The sequence below is a fragment of the Stegodyphus dumicola genome, chromosome 11 (genome assembly GCF_044657685.1).
Source record: "Stegodyphus dumicola isolate Sdum_Otavi_A_Nest chromosome 11, ASM4465768v1".
Classification (NCBI taxonomy): Eukaryota; Metazoa; Arthropoda; class Arachnida; order Araneae; family Eresidae; genus Stegodyphus; species Stegodyphus dumicola.
Window position 1 is genome coordinate 75,504,986 of NC_140778.1, and position 18,338 is coordinate 75,523,323.

The window sequence follows — 18,338 nt, forward strand, 5'->3', positions numbered from 1 at the left end:
CATTGTAGAGTCATTAGTTTATTTTTGAAAAAGGAAACGTGAAAAATGTGTAATGCCCTTGCCTGGACCTCTCGAATACGCGCCAAGTGTGCTACCGTTACACCGCAAAGGCATGCTAGAAGGAGGAAGAAAATACCTTATATACTCCCTCTTTTAGATGGCGACCGTGAATTACGGGACCCAATTGTCAAATCCTGGTGGCAATGAATAATCTTCCACCACCCTTTTTGTTCGAGCATCACTGCAAAATAATTAAGTGTTTTTTTTTTTTTTTTTTAAAGCAGGAAACATGAAAATGTGCAACAATGCCCTTGCCGGGACTGGGATCTCTCGAATACGTATCGAGTGTGCTACCGTTACACCACGAAGATATGCTGGATGGATAGCGAAAACACCTTATTACATAACAGAAACATTTTGCTAAAATATATATTTTTGTAGTCCAGTAGCTTAGAATTTTCTAAAACAAATTCATAATCAAAACCGCTATCGCAAGTTATCGAAAGAAAATTAGGATGTGATTTGTGTGAAAATGCCACTAAACTATACAAATTGCTATTACCCATTCAAGCAATGAATGTTTCATTTATGCGGAAATGTCCCCGCTTTTCTGTTTGTGCAGTTTTTAAGGTTTTACGTTATTTCTCCTGTGTGCTAGTAGTTAGCACATTCAGCTTGCAAATTAAAACCCGTGGTTCGATTAACGAGTTAAACACAAATAATTTTTAAATATTTCTTCTTCAAAAAGCTTAATACATTGTCTTCAAAGTCTTAGAAGTTTCGCAGTTTGTTCAGATAAACTTTTTAAACAATCCATGCATCAAACGTTATCACCTGGTTTGACGAAGATTGATGGTAGCGATAGTAAGCGAGACAAAAATCTGTTATTACCTTACACGAGGATCAATGTACAGTATGCTAGAATTATGAGCTATAAACGAGCTCAATTTATGGTTTTAGTATCACTTGATTTTTCTGCTGGAGGATGTTATTACTTTTGTAAAGATCACAGTAAATTTACGATTAAAATTATCTTTCTGATCGATCTTGACAGTATCCTGGCTACCATAAGCTGAGTCTAAAATCCAGGAAAGCATAGTTGTTTGTGAGTGTCCTTTCCATGGAGGTAAGAAAGGAAGGAGTGGCCAACTGGGCACTAAAAGTGAAGCACTGCTTCAAAGCTTCGGTCACCAGATCGGGTGTTCTTTGATTACATTCAGAAGCTCGCTTAACAGTGTTCTGATAGTATTTCGACACACGACAGTTCCATACAAATAGAAAAAGGAACACTTTCACATGAAAGAAACATTCATAAAGTGATAGATAATAGCTATTTGTATAGTTTAGTGACATTTACGCAAAAATCACATCTTGGTTATTTTCCGATAACTAACAGCGATTTTGATTATGAATTTGTTTTATAAAATTCTAAGCTGTTGAACTACAAAAATATAAATTTTAGCAAAGATGTTATGCATAAAGAATGAAAAATACCTTACGGTACCTTTAAAATTGTATATGTCTTTCAATACCTTTGATAGAGAATTCGCTACTTTTATTTTATGTTCCAAACGCCAAAATGTTTTAAATAAAATAAATTTTTTTCACATCCATATATTATTGTAACATGTACCTTTTAAAATTTTTTAGAGGAGAGGCTTTACTGTTCCTCATTTTAATTTTATATATCTGAAAAATAATTCCTTTGGGCTTACACGTTTTACTTATTTGGGTTAATTAAAAATAAAATATAGTGAATGCACAGAAATTAAAGATTTAAACATGCCAGAAATGAGAAATATGTATGGGTATTTATGCATGTGCTTGCAAAAAGCATGTATCTGCCTTTAACAAAATACATAAATCATCATTGAATTATTTATAAATGTATTTGAAATGAAGAATTTATTCATTTATAAACAACTGTGAAGAAATCTAATTATTAAATGTATCTAATTTATAATGATTACAAATGTTATCTAAATATATAATAACCTGAATATTGAATTTGTAAACATAAATTGAAATCCTGTTGACAAATACGCTATAAAACTATTTAAGCAAGAATTGTTTGTACTGGAAAGCAATCTGTTAAAAGACATTGTAAAGCAAATGCTACGAGATGCGCACTTAAGAAAGTAATAAAGAGTTTTGGAATATGTATTGTTGAAATTAATGAGAAAAAAAATCTGATAATTAAAAGAATTATTCCCCCTACATTTTATAATAACTCAGTTACAAGTTTTAAATAATTAAAAAATCCTTATTTTATTCCCTCTCAGAAATGTTCAGAGAAAGTTAAGTACTATTTAACCCGCGGGAAGGCGCGTGGGGTGTATCATACCCCAACCCTACATAAAAGTGGAATATTCCTAACTTGTGAAACTGAAATTCTGTGCTGCTTTCAGTAGCTGAGTTTCTAGTTGTGGTTGACTTTCAGAACTGCTTTTTCTTTGCCTGTGTGTTTCAGAAAAAGATTTATCGGTATTTTGTTGGAACTGGGGTATGATACAACCCATGTGCCTGTCTGTATAAGTGTTTTTCTGACTGAATATTTAGTTCAGAAATTTATTTCTAGAGTGTAACAGTAAATATTTCTACTCGCAAGTGATTGTAAAGTATTTGACATTAAATTCTTAAAAATTTCTAACTGCACTATGGTAAAAAGAATGAGTCCCTATGAACTGGAGATGCAACGCATGCGAGATTTATTAGAAATATTTGAAAGCGATGAAGATTGCATTTCGGAAACTGAAGATGAAACTAGGAATATTTTCTACACTGTTTTTGATTTCGCAAGAGATAAAACATTAATTCATAATGTTCCTAAAAAAGGAAAGACTGTTCTTATGCTTTCAACATTATATAACGATCGTACTATAGATGATACTATTGGAGGAAAATAAAACATTAGGAATTACATGTTTTTAAATATTGGGGTATGTGAAACCCCACGCGCCCTTTCTAGTAATTTTTCTTGGTGCGCCTTCCACCGGGTTAAAGTATTTCACTAATTTTTAATAATTGTCTAATTTAAAATTAACCGAATAGAGCATTAATTATAAATATTTTTTGATTTAAAAGATGCCTCAAAAGCCAAAAAATCATGTCATATTTAAGAAAATATTTTAGGAAGAAGCTCTATAAATAGAAAAAAATAATGCATAATTTTAATATTAATAATACAATAAACTTTGATCTTAATTTTTGTACCTTAACCGAATAAAATCGAATTACCTTAAATTTTTTTTCTAATGTAATTAATGAAAACTTGTGAAAATATTTCATTCAAATTAAACCATTCTAAGAAAACTGTTCTGCGAAAAGTATAGCATTTAATTCCGTTCAGAATGAAATGTTGTTTAAAAATACGTTGTTTTTCATGTTGTAGAAAAAGAAAATATATTCATTTATATGTATATTTACAACGTAATTACAAAATATCTACATCCGATTGCGTCAACCCATTGAACTTAATGGTAAATGACCCAATGTTTTGGTCACCACATAGGGATCGCCGGTGCTTCAGAGCAGGGTACAGGAGAAACCTGTTTAGGGCTACTCCATCTTACTTCCTACCTCCATGTTTCAATTGCTTTCAGACGTCAAAAATCACTTTTTTTTTTTTTTTTTTTTTTTTTTTTGTTCATATAACGAAGTATAAAGCCAAGTTCCATAAAAATCGTGAGAAATTTTAAGAATAAGAAAATGTCAGGAGAAATATATTATAAATCGTGTTTGCCAGAGAGCGGTCGAAAATCGGGAGTTTCCTGCCTAAATCGGGAGAGTTGGCAACTCTGTAAATAGATTAAAAATGAATCAAATAAGAAAAAGAAGCTGAAATAGAACATTTAAAAAAGATTAATGAATAAGATTTTGAATAACTCTTGAATTAAATGAATTTAATTAAATGATAATTAAATGTTCCATTTAATTAAATGAAATTAAAAAAAAAATTTTAATATTTTCATTTAAGAAATCAAATTACACTGAATTACCTAAACTCATATACAGTCAAGTCTTTAATCCGTACCTCAAACCTACAAACTTTCGGCGCATGCGTAAACGCATAATGTATGTACGCATGTGCATAATACCTTTACGAATGCGCATAATACGTTTACACATGCGTGTTTAATGTATAATGGACGGTATAAGCTAGGCTAAAATTATCTAATTATCTATTGCAGTTAAAGTTGCAGATTGTGTTGTTCCTTAATCTTCTAATTGGATCTGGCTTATTATTTTTTGCAGACTGTTAGAGCAATTTTATAAAAGTAAGCTGGAACTTTTGATTATGTCAAAAAGAATTTCCGATTCTGGAGCTGCCAAAGGATCTACAAAGCGAAAGCATGTTTCGATGTCCATCAAACAAAAAGTGGAATTGCTGCAAAAAATGGATAAAGGCAAATCCTTTGTTTCTCTAACCATTCCGAAATCTGTTTATCAATTTCACGCTGCTCTGCGGGGGGGGGGGGGGGCACGTCCCGGCATGCAATATACTGGAAGTTGATCTGTCAGCACTATCCTTATCTTCAGGGCAGATGTTTTTATTTTATTCGGCTTATAATTCCTTACTAAATGTAGTATTTCATCTCTATGTACTCTGTCTTTCATATGATTTAAATCAAATTCCTCGTCATTATAAATATCACAAATACACATCAAATAGTTTTCTGGTTGCAATTTTCTAATTTCGACTATGCATGCACACGTTGAAAAAAATTTTTAATAAATATTAAGCTTTTTTTGTGTGTGTGTGTGTAAATTTTGATAACCTTTAGATCATAATTGCTTTTTATTTCATAAATTACACTTTCATATTTTTAATTTTATAATTTCTGCATGCCATCTTACCAGATTTGGGTTTTCTTCCGGAGAGGATCCGTTGGCGCTTCGGCAGAGGATCCGTTGGCGGCGAAGCGTATTTACTCACCAAGCTCGTCAACGGCTAATCGGCCATGTTTAGCGGTGTACAGTTACGTTACAAGATATTTAAAAAGATTAACCGTAATACAAACCGTAAACTGAAAATCGTTAATAGCAATGAAAGGACTGGATATTATGTTCCCATAGATCTCCTAACTCCATATTCCCTCTGGCTTGCAGTATGCCATTTCCTGTTTGTAATGAAAAACAGCCTGTTAACGAATTTCCGCGAAATGTGTTCATCGTAATTGACTCATGTTTGCAGATCACAGCAAATAATGAGTCTTTCATGGCAAAGTTATCAATTTGTTGAAAAATAACTTAGTGAAATTCATATCTTTCTTTAAATATGCTTTAAGAATATAAAATTAGAAAATATTCCTGTTTTTAACAGTGCAGTTTCTTGGGAAATTGTCAAAACACAAGAGAAACAAAAAGGCACTTTTACTACTTGTACCTTCATTACATAATTTCAAAATGCTTTCCAAAGTATGAGTGAAAATAAATTCTCATCACATAAATGAAATAAACAATGTTTTCATTGAAATATAAACTATTGCAACTGTTTGACTAGGTAAAAAATAAATTTTGTATAAGAATAAATTATATTCTGCTCTGACTTACTTATGCATGCATAAATAAGTGTGTGCTTATGTGTGCGTGTGTCATAAAATAAAAACTAACATATCCACTATTTTTATTAACAATCATGCTAACCTCAGAAACAGTAAGGGCAGAATTTAACTTTTTTGCATGTAACTCTAACAAGCATACTATGATTCATTACTTTCCAACTGATGTTCTGTGACTGAATTCTGGTAGTTTGATTTAGGTCCTAATCTAAAAAAAGACAGCTAATTGCATGGGTGTTTTCACGGTGCTTCAATATGTTACAGGAATGCAAAGCCAAAAATCCCTTATAAGGTTCTCCTCAAAGGCACACCTCTTACGCAGATATTTTTTGCATGCTTTGACATAATTAAAACACACCAAACCAAACGGATACATGCCACCAGCAATTTTAAACTCAAAATATTCCTTAACTAACCCTCAAACCCTAACCTGATTTCGGTTATTGTTATTGGAGAGCTATGCTGAGTGATCAGTGAATAAGAAAAAAATTTCATTGAAAAATCATGTAGGAACAGTTTTGTATAAATTATCATGTAAGTGTGATATTGCATATATTTATTATATGATTACTTAATTTTTTTGTTATTAATTATTTTTATTTTTTTCTTATTACGTGCTCCGCCCTTAGGCACTCCACGGAAAGGGAGGGATGCCCTGTAGAGGTCTTTTTAAGGGAAACTGGCTCGTATGGGGAAATCACGGAAACGCGCATGCAGCCAGCCCATTCGCCGGGACTTGAACCCAGGATCGAACTACCAGTGTTCAGCAGCTTTTACTGCTCGGCCGCTGGTGGGCTCATTAATTATTATTAATAATATATTTAGGCACAGTATTTCTTTTAAATTCATCTTCTGATTTTAAATCTATTTTGAATTTTCAAATCATAATTTTATCAAATAAGTTACTGAAAATGTAGTCACAATCTCACTCTATCAAATCCGAAAGTTGAGTTCAAGGATGGACAAACTATGGCCAGTGAACAACTACCTGTTTAAAGCTTCTATATAGATCTATATAGATATTCTATTCAGCAAATTATCAAAATATATTTAGGATTTTACTATGCAATACATAATGTATATTGTAAATATATATTCATTTTTGTTTTGGCTATACAATGTATACTGTATTTGTATAAATAAAACATAAAGGAATATCACGTGATTTGCGCATAACATGAGTTCACATAGATATCTGTTATCTCACTTCATCGACATGTATACTGTGCTCATCGACTTTGTTACATCATGAACACAGATAAGTATTATAACAAGATTTAGATCTCCCACTGAAAATTCCCCAGAAAGCGAGAATTACTGATAATGTAACGAAATGAAGAAAGGTAATCTTTTTTTTTTTTTGAATGTGGAAATTTTAACTATTTTCAAGTGGTCTGTTTAAATTTCCATTGAACATTAAACCTGTGCTTGATGTAACCATGAGGCTTGGGAATAGTATTCAATCTTGTTGATGTACCCACAGGGAATTACGAGATTTACTTAAGCCCTTAAAATCTGAATACTTGCATGTGCTGTATTACACAAAACAAAAGTAAGATGGCTTAGTGCAAGATGTGTTTTCGAGAAAGTTTGGCAACTGATTAACGAAATTGTGCCATTCTTCAATGAGAAACATTGTTCTGTAAAGTGTGAAATTTTAAAATATATAGCATCAATTAATTTAGAAAGCAATCACAAAAAATCAGAGTCATATTTGCAAATTTTCACAGGACTAGTAAGTGATTAGTCACAGGATTTAATTTATATTGATACAGCATGGTTTTCAACTTAGCATTTTTCACATTTCTTTGTCATATGAACAATTTAAATGTCAAAATGCAATAGTTATGAAGATAGCCTGAAAAAGAAACCTGCATTTTGAGTCTGATTTTGAGTTTAAACACAGATTTCAATGCAATTCAAATGTAACTAGAAATTTTCAGCATGCCTTGCAATATAAACTATGAAGCCGTGAGACCACATTTGCAACTTGAAGTAATTTAGTTACAGTCTAACAATCACTTGAAGCAGTTGTTTCTCAGTGTTCCAAAATTACAGTTGTTCATCATTATATAACTACATATACATGGGAATAACAAAAAGTAGTAAAATTTATCACAGATCTGCACACGTTGGTTGACTCTTTTCTTTTGACGATATGCTTAGCATATGCTAAGAACATGATGCTGTTACAAAATGCTGGTTATCAAAATTAATCTCCAAAATAGATAACTTATTTATTTTGATAATTTCAAAATATTTTTCTATTCAACTACATAGAGATAATCAAATGAAGAAAATTCCCAAAGCTTGTGGAAACTATCCAACATTACAAAAAAAATCATAAAACAACAGTCTCCTATTCAACTTATATAAACAAAGTAATTGTTCAACTTTACACAATCCTAAACAAGTCTTTTAGCTGAAGACTAACTTTATATCACTGGTCAGTGCAAAGTTTTGTAAATGCGTATATTACAAATATTTTCAATAACACATTAAAAACACTTAAAAATAAATAGCAATGTCTCCGTAAAATAATGAAACAAGAATGAAATGAATGAAGAAAATAATGAAATAAGAATGCCAAAGTGAAGACTAGATGTCATGCCATAGTCATTTGAAATAAATTGTATTGACACACATTTCACTTTGGAAAGAAGAAAGTCCATCTCTAAAAAGATGTTTGGAAACTTATAAGAAATGATCAGCAAATTTACCTTAAAATGGACGTAAATCAATGCTGTATACATTACTGCATTTTAGAATATCCAAAATGAGAATGAAAAAAGCAATATTTTCATTGATTTTTAGGAAATAGCATATGCTGTTGACAAATTCATATGTAAACTAGGATAATTCGAGTTCCAGGATATCGCTGAAATTATTTCTCCTTAAAACAGATGTGAGAAAAAACCAGCACTTGCAGCATTCTAGACCTTTCATCAGGCCTGATGAAATTAAACGCAGTAACATCATTTTCTTTTGAATGATGCATTCAGGTGTATGAGAAAGGCAGATGAAACACTTCTCAGAATGTTGTATCATAAATGAGTCGTAAATGCTTTGCTTATATTATGCCAAGCAGTAATAGCTTTAGGGGCCATGACAGTGTGATGGCCCAAGATACTGAGTACTGAAGATTCAAACTAGGGTCAAACTACCAGTATCCAGCAACTGTATTGCTGAACTGCATGTGAACTTGAACAAAAGTATGAATATCTTGTTAGTGAAACCCATAACGTAAGAAAAACGGCACACTAGATAAAATGTTCAAGATTAATGGTCGATTTTGTTATGAATCCCATGGTTCTGACATGTTTTAAATATACTCCTTCCACACGGATAGAAGCTGAATGATCATTATCCTGCTTACTACAGATATAACCTTTCAATGTATAATCTGAAGGAAAGTTTAGGTTATTCGAATATGGCAAAGCATACCGGCTGTTGACCTGAAGAAGGATGCCTTTATGAACATTCTAAGGGAAACTGGCTTGTATTTGCATTACATATGAGGAAAACTAGAAACATCAACCATGCAGCCAGCCCTTTAACCATGATATGAACACAGATCAAACTACCAGCATTCAATGGTCTTAAGCACTAGTAGGAAAAATCTAACAAAATGCTTGCAATATCATGCAATCAGAAATTCACTAAATGTTGCACAGCAGGATTACTTTTTCAAGTGTCGAGGATGAGAATACTTAATTTTGTTTTGTTTATATAGGTATTTGGTCATGGTATTATTCATTACATATATTCTCTGTTGTTCATACAGATACTAATATTTTAGTACATTTAAAAGTGTCTTTTTCATTAAGTGCTTTGCTTGTCAATATTCCCAAAATTGTGTTTCATATGTTAAGTGCTACTGTACATATAATAGATTAATGGATTCATTACAGAATAATACATTTCAAATATCCATTTTATGCAAGCAATTTTCAAAGTTATTTTTTGAATTTACTTGCTGATACCTTAAAATATTTTATTTTGAAACAACTGCCTTTTTCACAATAAACTGGACATTGATAAGAATCTTCAATAATATTCAAATCCTTTAGAGTAGCATTGTAAATAAAACTATAAGAACATTATACATTTTGTTATCTTTCAAAAGTCAAACTTTGATTAATTACTCAAAGCAGTGGTTTACTAACTTTGATGACCAATAAAAAATCGGTAAAAGCGCAGAATAGGCTGCATCAACAAAGTTCAGTATGAGAAGCTGCGTGACGTCATTAAATGGGTGGGACTAAGCTTATGACGTCACAATGTAGTCTCGCATTTACACTACGTGTACTTTCTATTTTCTCTTAAAAATAACAATAATAAATTGTTTATTATTGTAAATTAATATCAAATTCTTTACTTTTAATTTACATTTATAACATTTAAGTTTAGGCGTTACTGATAATAAGTATAATAAATCGTTTATAAAATTACCATGATACAGTGAGCGAATTCTACCAATTATTAAAACGATAAACAACGTCGCAGTCTTTAATAGTTGTAGAGCTTCAATATTAAATTATTATTTTTTTATTAATTTTTTTTATTTATACAAATAAACTATTTTTTTTTTAATTTAAATTCATATTGTGGAACATTTCAATTTTATCATTTTTACAAATTACCTTCTTGCTACGTAACGACATAATTCCTTACATACCAATAATTAGACAATTTTCATTATTTCTAAAAATTTTAAACTTTACGTTAATAAAAAAAGAATATTTTTATTGCATATGAACATCATTACACAGCTTTCATATCAGTTTCTAAAATTCCTAAATCACGCTATATTCTGTGCAGGCATGCTAGAATTCTACGCATTAATAAATAAAAAAATCTAATTTCTCAGAATGAAAGAAAATAATATAATAAAATAAATACTACAAACTTGGAACGCTAAGCAATGCTTCACATACGCACACACACACATATTATTTGCAATTACGATACCAAACACTACGTATTAAAATATGAGGTAAACGTTACTTCAAGGGTTAAAGTTTACAGTTTTGCTACTGTTGAGTTGATCGTCGGACTATCCATATATATCGTAAATCGGAAAGCGTTATAAACATATCAAAAAACAAAAAATTAAAATTACAATTTAAATGAAAAATTATGTCTTAAATATAATTCACAACTAAAACAACAATACAAAATTAAAATACACAAACGATATGTTAAACATTGCACATAAATAAAGTCACATTACTCCTCGACATCACGCACACCTCGTTTTCCCTTTTACACAACGATCAGTATTCGCTCGAAAAACATTAAAGAATTCCACAAACTCGGTGTCCTTGGACTCATTTATCTATTTTCACTTAAAGAAAAATCAGACAATTGCTCAAACTCGGCATTGCGCACCACATTGGCTTTGCCCATGTGCACATCGATCTATTTTCACTTAAAAAAACATCCCAGAGTTGCACAAACTCGGCATTGCGCACCACATTGGATTTGCCCATGTACAAATCGACCTATTTTCACTTAAAAAAACATCCTAGAATTGCACAAACTCGGCATCGCGCACCACATTGGCTTTGCCCATGTGCACATCGATCTATTTTCACTTAAAAAAAATCCTAGAATTGCACAAACTCGGCATTGAGCACCACATTGGCTTTTCCCATGTGCACATCGATCTATTTTCACTTAAAAAAACATCCCAGAGTTGCACAAACTCGGCATTCCGCACCACATTGGATTTGCCCATCTACAAATCGACCTATTTTCACTTAAAAAGACATCCTAGAATTGCACAAACTCGGCATCGCGCACCACATTGGCTTTGCCCATGTGCACATCGATCTATTTTCACTTAAAAAAACATCCCAGAGATGCACAAACTCGGCATTGCGCACCACATTGGATTTGCCCATGTACAAATCGACCTATTTTCACTTAAAAAAACATCCTAGAATTGCACAAACTCGGCATCGCGCACCACATTGGCTTTGCCCATGTGCACATCGATCTATTTTCACTTAAAAAAAATCCTAGAATTGCACAAACTCGGCATTGAGCACCACATGGCTTTTCCCATGTGCACATCGATCTATTTTCACTTAAAAAAACATCCCAGAGTTGCACAAACTCGGCATTCCGCACCACATTGGATTTGCCCATGTACAAATCGACCTATTTTCACTTAAAAAGACATCCTAGAATTGCACAAACTCGGCATCGCGCACCACATTGGCTTTGCCCATGTGCACATCGATCTATTTTCACTTAAAAAAACATCCTAGAATTGCACAAACTCGGCATTGCGCACCACATTGGCTTTTCCCATGTACACATCGATCTATTTTCACTTAAAAAAACATCCCAGAGTTGCACAAACTCGGCTTTGCGCACCACATTGGCTTTGCCCATGTGCACATCGATCTATTTTCACTTAAAAAACATCCCAGAATTGCACAAACTCGGCATCGCGCACAACCTCGGCATTGTGCACCACATTGGCTTTTCCCATGTGCACATCGATCTATTTTCACTTAAAAAAACATCCCAGAGTTGCACAAACTCGGCATTGCGCACCACATTGGATTTGCCCATGTGCACATCGACCTATTTTCACTTTAAAAAAATCCCAGAATTGCACAAACTCGGCATCGCGCACCACATTGGCTTTGACCATGTGCGCACAAACTCGGCATTGCGCACCATATTGGCTTTTCCCATGTGCACATCGATCTATTTTCACTTAAAAAAACACCCCACAGTTGCACAAACTCGGCATCGCGCACCACACTGGATTTGCCCATGTGCACATAGACCTATTTTCACTTAAAAAAACATCCCAGAATTGCACAAACTCGGCATCGCGCACGACATTGGCTTTGACCATGTGCACATCGATCTATTTTCACTTAAAAAAACATCCCAGAATTGCACAAACTCGGCATTGCGCACCACATTGGCTTTTCCCATGTGCACATCGATCTATTTTCACTTAATAAATATTCCTAGAGTTGCACAAACTCGGCTTTGCGCACCACATTGGATTTGCCCATGTGCACATCGACCTATTTTCACTTTAAAAAAATCCCAGAATTGCACAAACTCGGCATCGCGCACCACATTGGCTTTCCCATGTGCACATCCATCTATTTTCACTTAAAAAAACATCCCAGAATTGCACAAACTCGGCATCGCGCAGAAACTTGGCATTGCGCACCACATTGGCTTTTCCCATGTGCACATCGATCTATTTTCACTTAAAAAAACATCCCACAGTTGCACAAACTCGGCATTGCGCACCACATTGGATTTGCCCATGTGCACATCGATCTATTTTCACTTAAACATCCCAGAATTGCACAAACTCGGCATCGCGCACCACATTGGCTTTGCCCATGCGCACATCGATCTATTTTCACTTAAAAAAACTTCCCACAGTTGCACAAACTCGGCATTGCGCACCACATTGGATTTGCCCATGTACAAATCGACCTATTTTCACTTAAAAAAACATCCTAGAATTGCACAAACTCGGCATCGCGCACCACATTGGCTTTGCCCATGTGCACATCGATCTATTTTCACTTAAAAAAAATCCTAGAATTGCACAAACTCGGCATTGAGCACCACATTGGCTTTTCCCATGTGCACATCGATCTATTTTCACTTAAAAAAACATCCCAGAGTTGCACAAACTCGGCATTCCGCACCACATTGGATTTGCCCATCTACAAATCGACCTATTTTCACTTAAAAAGACATCCTAGAATTGCACAAACTCGGCATCGCGCACCACATTGGCTTTGCCCATGTGCACATCGATCTATTTTCACTTAAAAAAACATCCCAGAGATGCACAAACTCGGCATTGCGCACCACATTGGATTTGCCCATGTACAAATCGACCTATTTTCACTTAAAAAAACATCCTAGAATTGCACAAACTCGGCATCGCGCACCACATTGGCTTTGCCCATGTGCACATCGATCTATTTTCACTTAAAAAAAATCCTAGAATTGCACAAACTCGGCATTGAGCACCACATGGCTTTTCCCATGTGCACATCGATCTATTTTCACTTAAAAAAACATCCCAGAGTTGCACAAACTCGGCATTCCGCACCACATTGGATTTGCCCATGTACAAATCGACCTATTTTCACTTAAAAAGACATCCTAGAATTGCACAAACTCGGCATCGCGCACCACATTGGCTTTGCCCATGTGCACATCGATCTATTTTCACTTAAAAAAACATCCTAGAATTGCACAAACTCGGCATTGCGCACCACATTGGCTTTTCCCATGTACACATCGATCTATTTTCACTTAAAAAAACATCCCAGAGTTGCACAAACTCGGCTTTGCGCACCACATTGGCTTTGCCCATGTGCACATCGATCTATTTTCACTTAAAAAACATCCCAGAATTGCACAAACTCGGCATCGCGCACAACCTCGGCATTGTGCACCACATTGGCTTTTCCCATGTGCACATCGATCTATTTTCACTTAAAAAAACATCCCAGAGTTGCACAAACTCGGCATTGCGCACCACATTGGATTTGCCCATGTGCACATCGACCTATTTTCACTTTAAAAAAATCCCAGAATTGCACAAACTCGGCATCGCGCACCACATTGGCTTTGACCATGTGCGCACAAACTCGGCATTGCGCACCATATTGGCTTTTCCCATGTGCACATCGATCTATTTTCACTTAAAAAAACACCCCACAGTTGCACAAACTCGGCATCGCGCACCACACTGGATTTGCCCATGTGCACATAGACCTATTTTCACTTAAAAAAACATCCCAGAATTGCACAAACTCGGCATCGCGCACGACATTGGCTTTGACCATGTGCACATCGATCTATTTTCACTTAAAAAAACATCCCAGAATTGCACAAACTCGGCATTGCGCACCACATTGGCTTTTCCCATGTGCACATCGATCTATTTTCACTTAATAAATATTCCTAGAGTTGCACAAACTCGGCTTTGCGCACCACATTGGATTTGCCCATGTGCACATCGACCTATTTTCACTTTAAAAAAATCCCAGAATTGCACAAACTCGGCATCGCGCACCACATTGGCTTTCCCATGTGCACATCCATCTATTTTCACTTAAAAAAACATCCCAGAATTGCACAAACTCGGCATCGCGCAGAAACTTGGCATTGCGCACCACATTGGCTTTTCCCATGTGCACATCGATCTATTTTCACTTAAAAAAACATCCCACAGTTGCACAAACTCGGCATTGCGCACCACATTGGATTTGCCCATGTGCACATCGATCTATTTTCACTTAAACATCCCAGAATTGCACAAACTCGGCATCGCGCACCACATTGGCTTTGCCCATGCGCACATCGATCTATTTTCACTTAAAAAAACTTCCCAGAGTCGCACAAACTCGGCATTGGGCACCACATTGGATTTGCCCATGTGCACATCGACCTATTTTCACTTAAAAAAAATCCCAGAATTGCACAACTCGGCATCGCGCACCACATTGGCTTTGACCATGTGCACATCGATCTATATTCACTTAAAAAAACATCACTGAATTGCACAAACTCGGCATTGCGCATCACATTGGCTTTTCCCATGTGCACATCGATCTATTTTCACTTAAAAAAAATCCCAGAGTTGCACAAACTCGGCTTTGCGCACCACATTGGATTTGCCCATGTGCACATCGACCTATTTTCACTTAAAAAACATCCCAGAATTGCACAAACTCGGCATCGCGCACAAACTCGGCATTGCGCACCACATTGGCTTTGCCCATGTGCACATCGATCTATTTTCACTTAAAAAACATCCCAGAGTTGCACAAACTCTGCATTGCGCACCACATGGCTTTGCCCATGTGCACATCGATCTATTTTCACTTAAAAAAACATCCCAGAATTGCACAAACTCGGCATAGCGCACCACATTGGCTTTGCCCATGTGCACGTCAACCTATTTTCACTTAAAAAAACATCCCAGAATTGCACAAACTCGGCATTGCGCACCACATTTCTCTATCTTTAAAACTCAAGCTATGATTGACTTTCAGGTGCGCATACCCTTCGAACTCGAGACAGTCGTACGCTTTCCAACAATCGGATATAATAATCGATCCTGATAGAACATTCTCTTTAATGATTTCTAGCAATGTTTCGGCACCTCTGTTTTCAACAACTCTAAAGACGCATTTATCTGTTCCTCTCTCAACCAAACCAAAAACCCATTTTCCTTCGATTCTTTTCCCTCTATGATACTTTTGCTTGCCAAACTTGCTTTCGTCGATTTCGACAATGACACCTTCCCCACCGAACTTAACATTCTCCTTCAAACATAACTCCATGCATACTTCTCTACAAAAACTTTTCCAATCTGTCACCGTATTTTTAGCAATACGTAATTCCGTTCGTATAAAATCATTCCCGCACTTACCCAACCACATATAGGTAACTCGCAAAACATCACACATGCTCAATTTACTCTTCGCAAACCAGGAGTTCTTTCGAATTGATCTTGAATTTCGATGCCTACATTCGCCTCCAGTAACTCTGCACATCCACTCAAAACCGTCTATACGGTTTTTTCGCTCTACTAGTTTCATATTTGTTCCACAAATTGGGCACTTATACGATATTGCAATCAAACCTTTCTCCATACACCATTCAATAACACATTTTTTATCTCTTCGCCCCAACTGATAAAAGAAATCCAGATTCAAATACTCATCCATTCTGCAGTAAGCACCGAATTAAACACACTCATGAATAATCAAAACATTCTTTAAGCAAAAGAATTCTTTTCTGTATTTTCAGAAGTTACGGTTATAATTTTTAATTCATGCATTCAATATTTTCAATCGTTTGCTAATGATCGTTTTCAATCGTTTGGTATCTTAATAATACATTTGTGAGAGATAATTCGTTGCGTTAAATGCTAACAATACCACACAACACACAAAAGTAGATTTACAATTTAAAAAATCTCGCACAGAACATTATAAACCTACTATTTCAACTCAGTTAAAATATAATATAAGTTTTCTTTAAATACGAAGCTATAGCATACTTATAACTTGTTTTGAAGAAGAGGCGTAACCAATATTACGTCATAAAAAGGCGTGTCCAAGCATAAGAGAAGTAAACACAGCATCGACTAATGCAGCCTATTCTGCGACTTAGCCAAAAAATCTTAAAAAAAAATTTTTTTTTAAATCTCATCTCAGAGAACCAATAATACTTTTTTTAATTCATTATTACTTCTTTATTTCTTTCTAATCATCTATCATATATAAACACCTAGCATCTTCTGAAAGGTAATTGCTAAGATACATTAAAAATATGTCAAATTTTTAAGCATGAAAAGTGATGTAATTCCTATTATTTTAGATAAAAATAAGAGTAATAAAAATAAAAACTTTAGTTAATTATTTAAAACCTTATATTATTGCGGCCCACGTTAATCATGTTTTAGGACTCGGGTACCCTATGGTTTTGAGTGTTTAGTCTTTTAATTATTAAGAACACAGTCATACTACTCTAAACAGGCGTGTTACCAATTATCAATAAGCCCCCCCCCTCCGCCGCAATTTCACCTGCTCATCCGGTAGTGATGCACCACCAGCCAGCGGCAAAACGGAGCACGCACAAAACATACGAGAACAGATTCGTTGTCTAAGCGTTTGAAGAATCAGGTTGCTACCTACGACCACCGAATTCGCCGGGTTACCAACTTTAAACTGTTATCGCCAATTTTGGCGATGTTTACATTTAACGGATCCTCTGCGGAAGTGCTTCCCCAGATTTAAATTGATGATCTATAATCCAGAAAAAACCCTAATCCAGAATCGCGAAGTCTTTAAAGACCAGATTAAAGACTTTGTGCTGTATAATGTAAATAAACCAGAAGAAAATAAAAAAATATTTTCACATTACCATCCAAGGAAAATGGTGATATTTTTTAATATTATTATTGAATATTTTCTGTTTTGCATTATAATCAAAGGTACTATTCGGTTTCGAGGGCCGTAAAAAATCGCTAAACTATTGTTGATGATAATGCTGCCAAAAATAATTGCAGCAACTCTAATAACTGTGGCAAGAAAGGAAGTATAATAGTAAATAACAATCTAACATTGATGTTTTAATTTAGATGAAAGGCTAATTTCATATAATACTTTTTAATTATTATAATTTATATGAAAAAGGCTAAACATGACTGAATGGAAGCATAAGAGTAATCGTGTTAAACTAAGAATTTACCTTATTCTCGTTAGCATCCTCTGACAATATATGAAATTAAAGTTAATTTATATCATAATATATATTAAATAATAATATTAAATTGTATTAATAACAAATTAGCACTTACTTTGTACACGAGACATCCTTTCCGCGCGCGATCAACGTGACAATTTAGACAGACAGACAAAGTAGACAGATGTCTTGTTCTGCACCCGCTAAGTCTTTCTGCACCGATGGGCGAAAAATCAAGCATAGGTGCGAAGGAAAGGTATATAGGAAAGGGGGCAATTTCGTATTTGAGGAGAGTAAAAAGGAACTTCATACATTTTTTACGAGTTCAAAAGGCCAGAAAGAAAAGATGGGTCAAAATAAAATTTAAAATAAATGGCCCAAAAATAATAGAGAGAAAAAAAAAAAAAGAAAAAGAAAGGGCCTAAAGAAAGAAAAGGAAAGGAAGTAGAAAATATCCTAAAATACGATTGTGTCCATGAGTGTAGTTAAGGAGTTCATCTGCAAAAATTA

At 34.6% G+C, this 18,338-nt stretch overlaps 1 protein-coding gene across 1 annotated transcript in view; it reads right to left on the reverse strand.

Annotated features, from left to right (window-relative positions):
* The window catches only part of LOC146994118 (uncharacterized), a 67,177-nt gene extending 49,156 nt beyond the window's left edge, over positions 1-18,021 (reverse strand). The window contains exon 1 of the mRNA XM_085826860.1: positions 17,944-18,021. Coding sequence (XP_085682986.1) covers positions 17,944-17,959 — 16 coding nt within the window. The 5' untranslated portion in view covers positions 17,960-18,021. The remainder of the gene's footprint in view (positions 1-17,943) is intronic.
* Between the last annotated feature and the right edge of the window lie 317 nt (positions 18,022-18,338).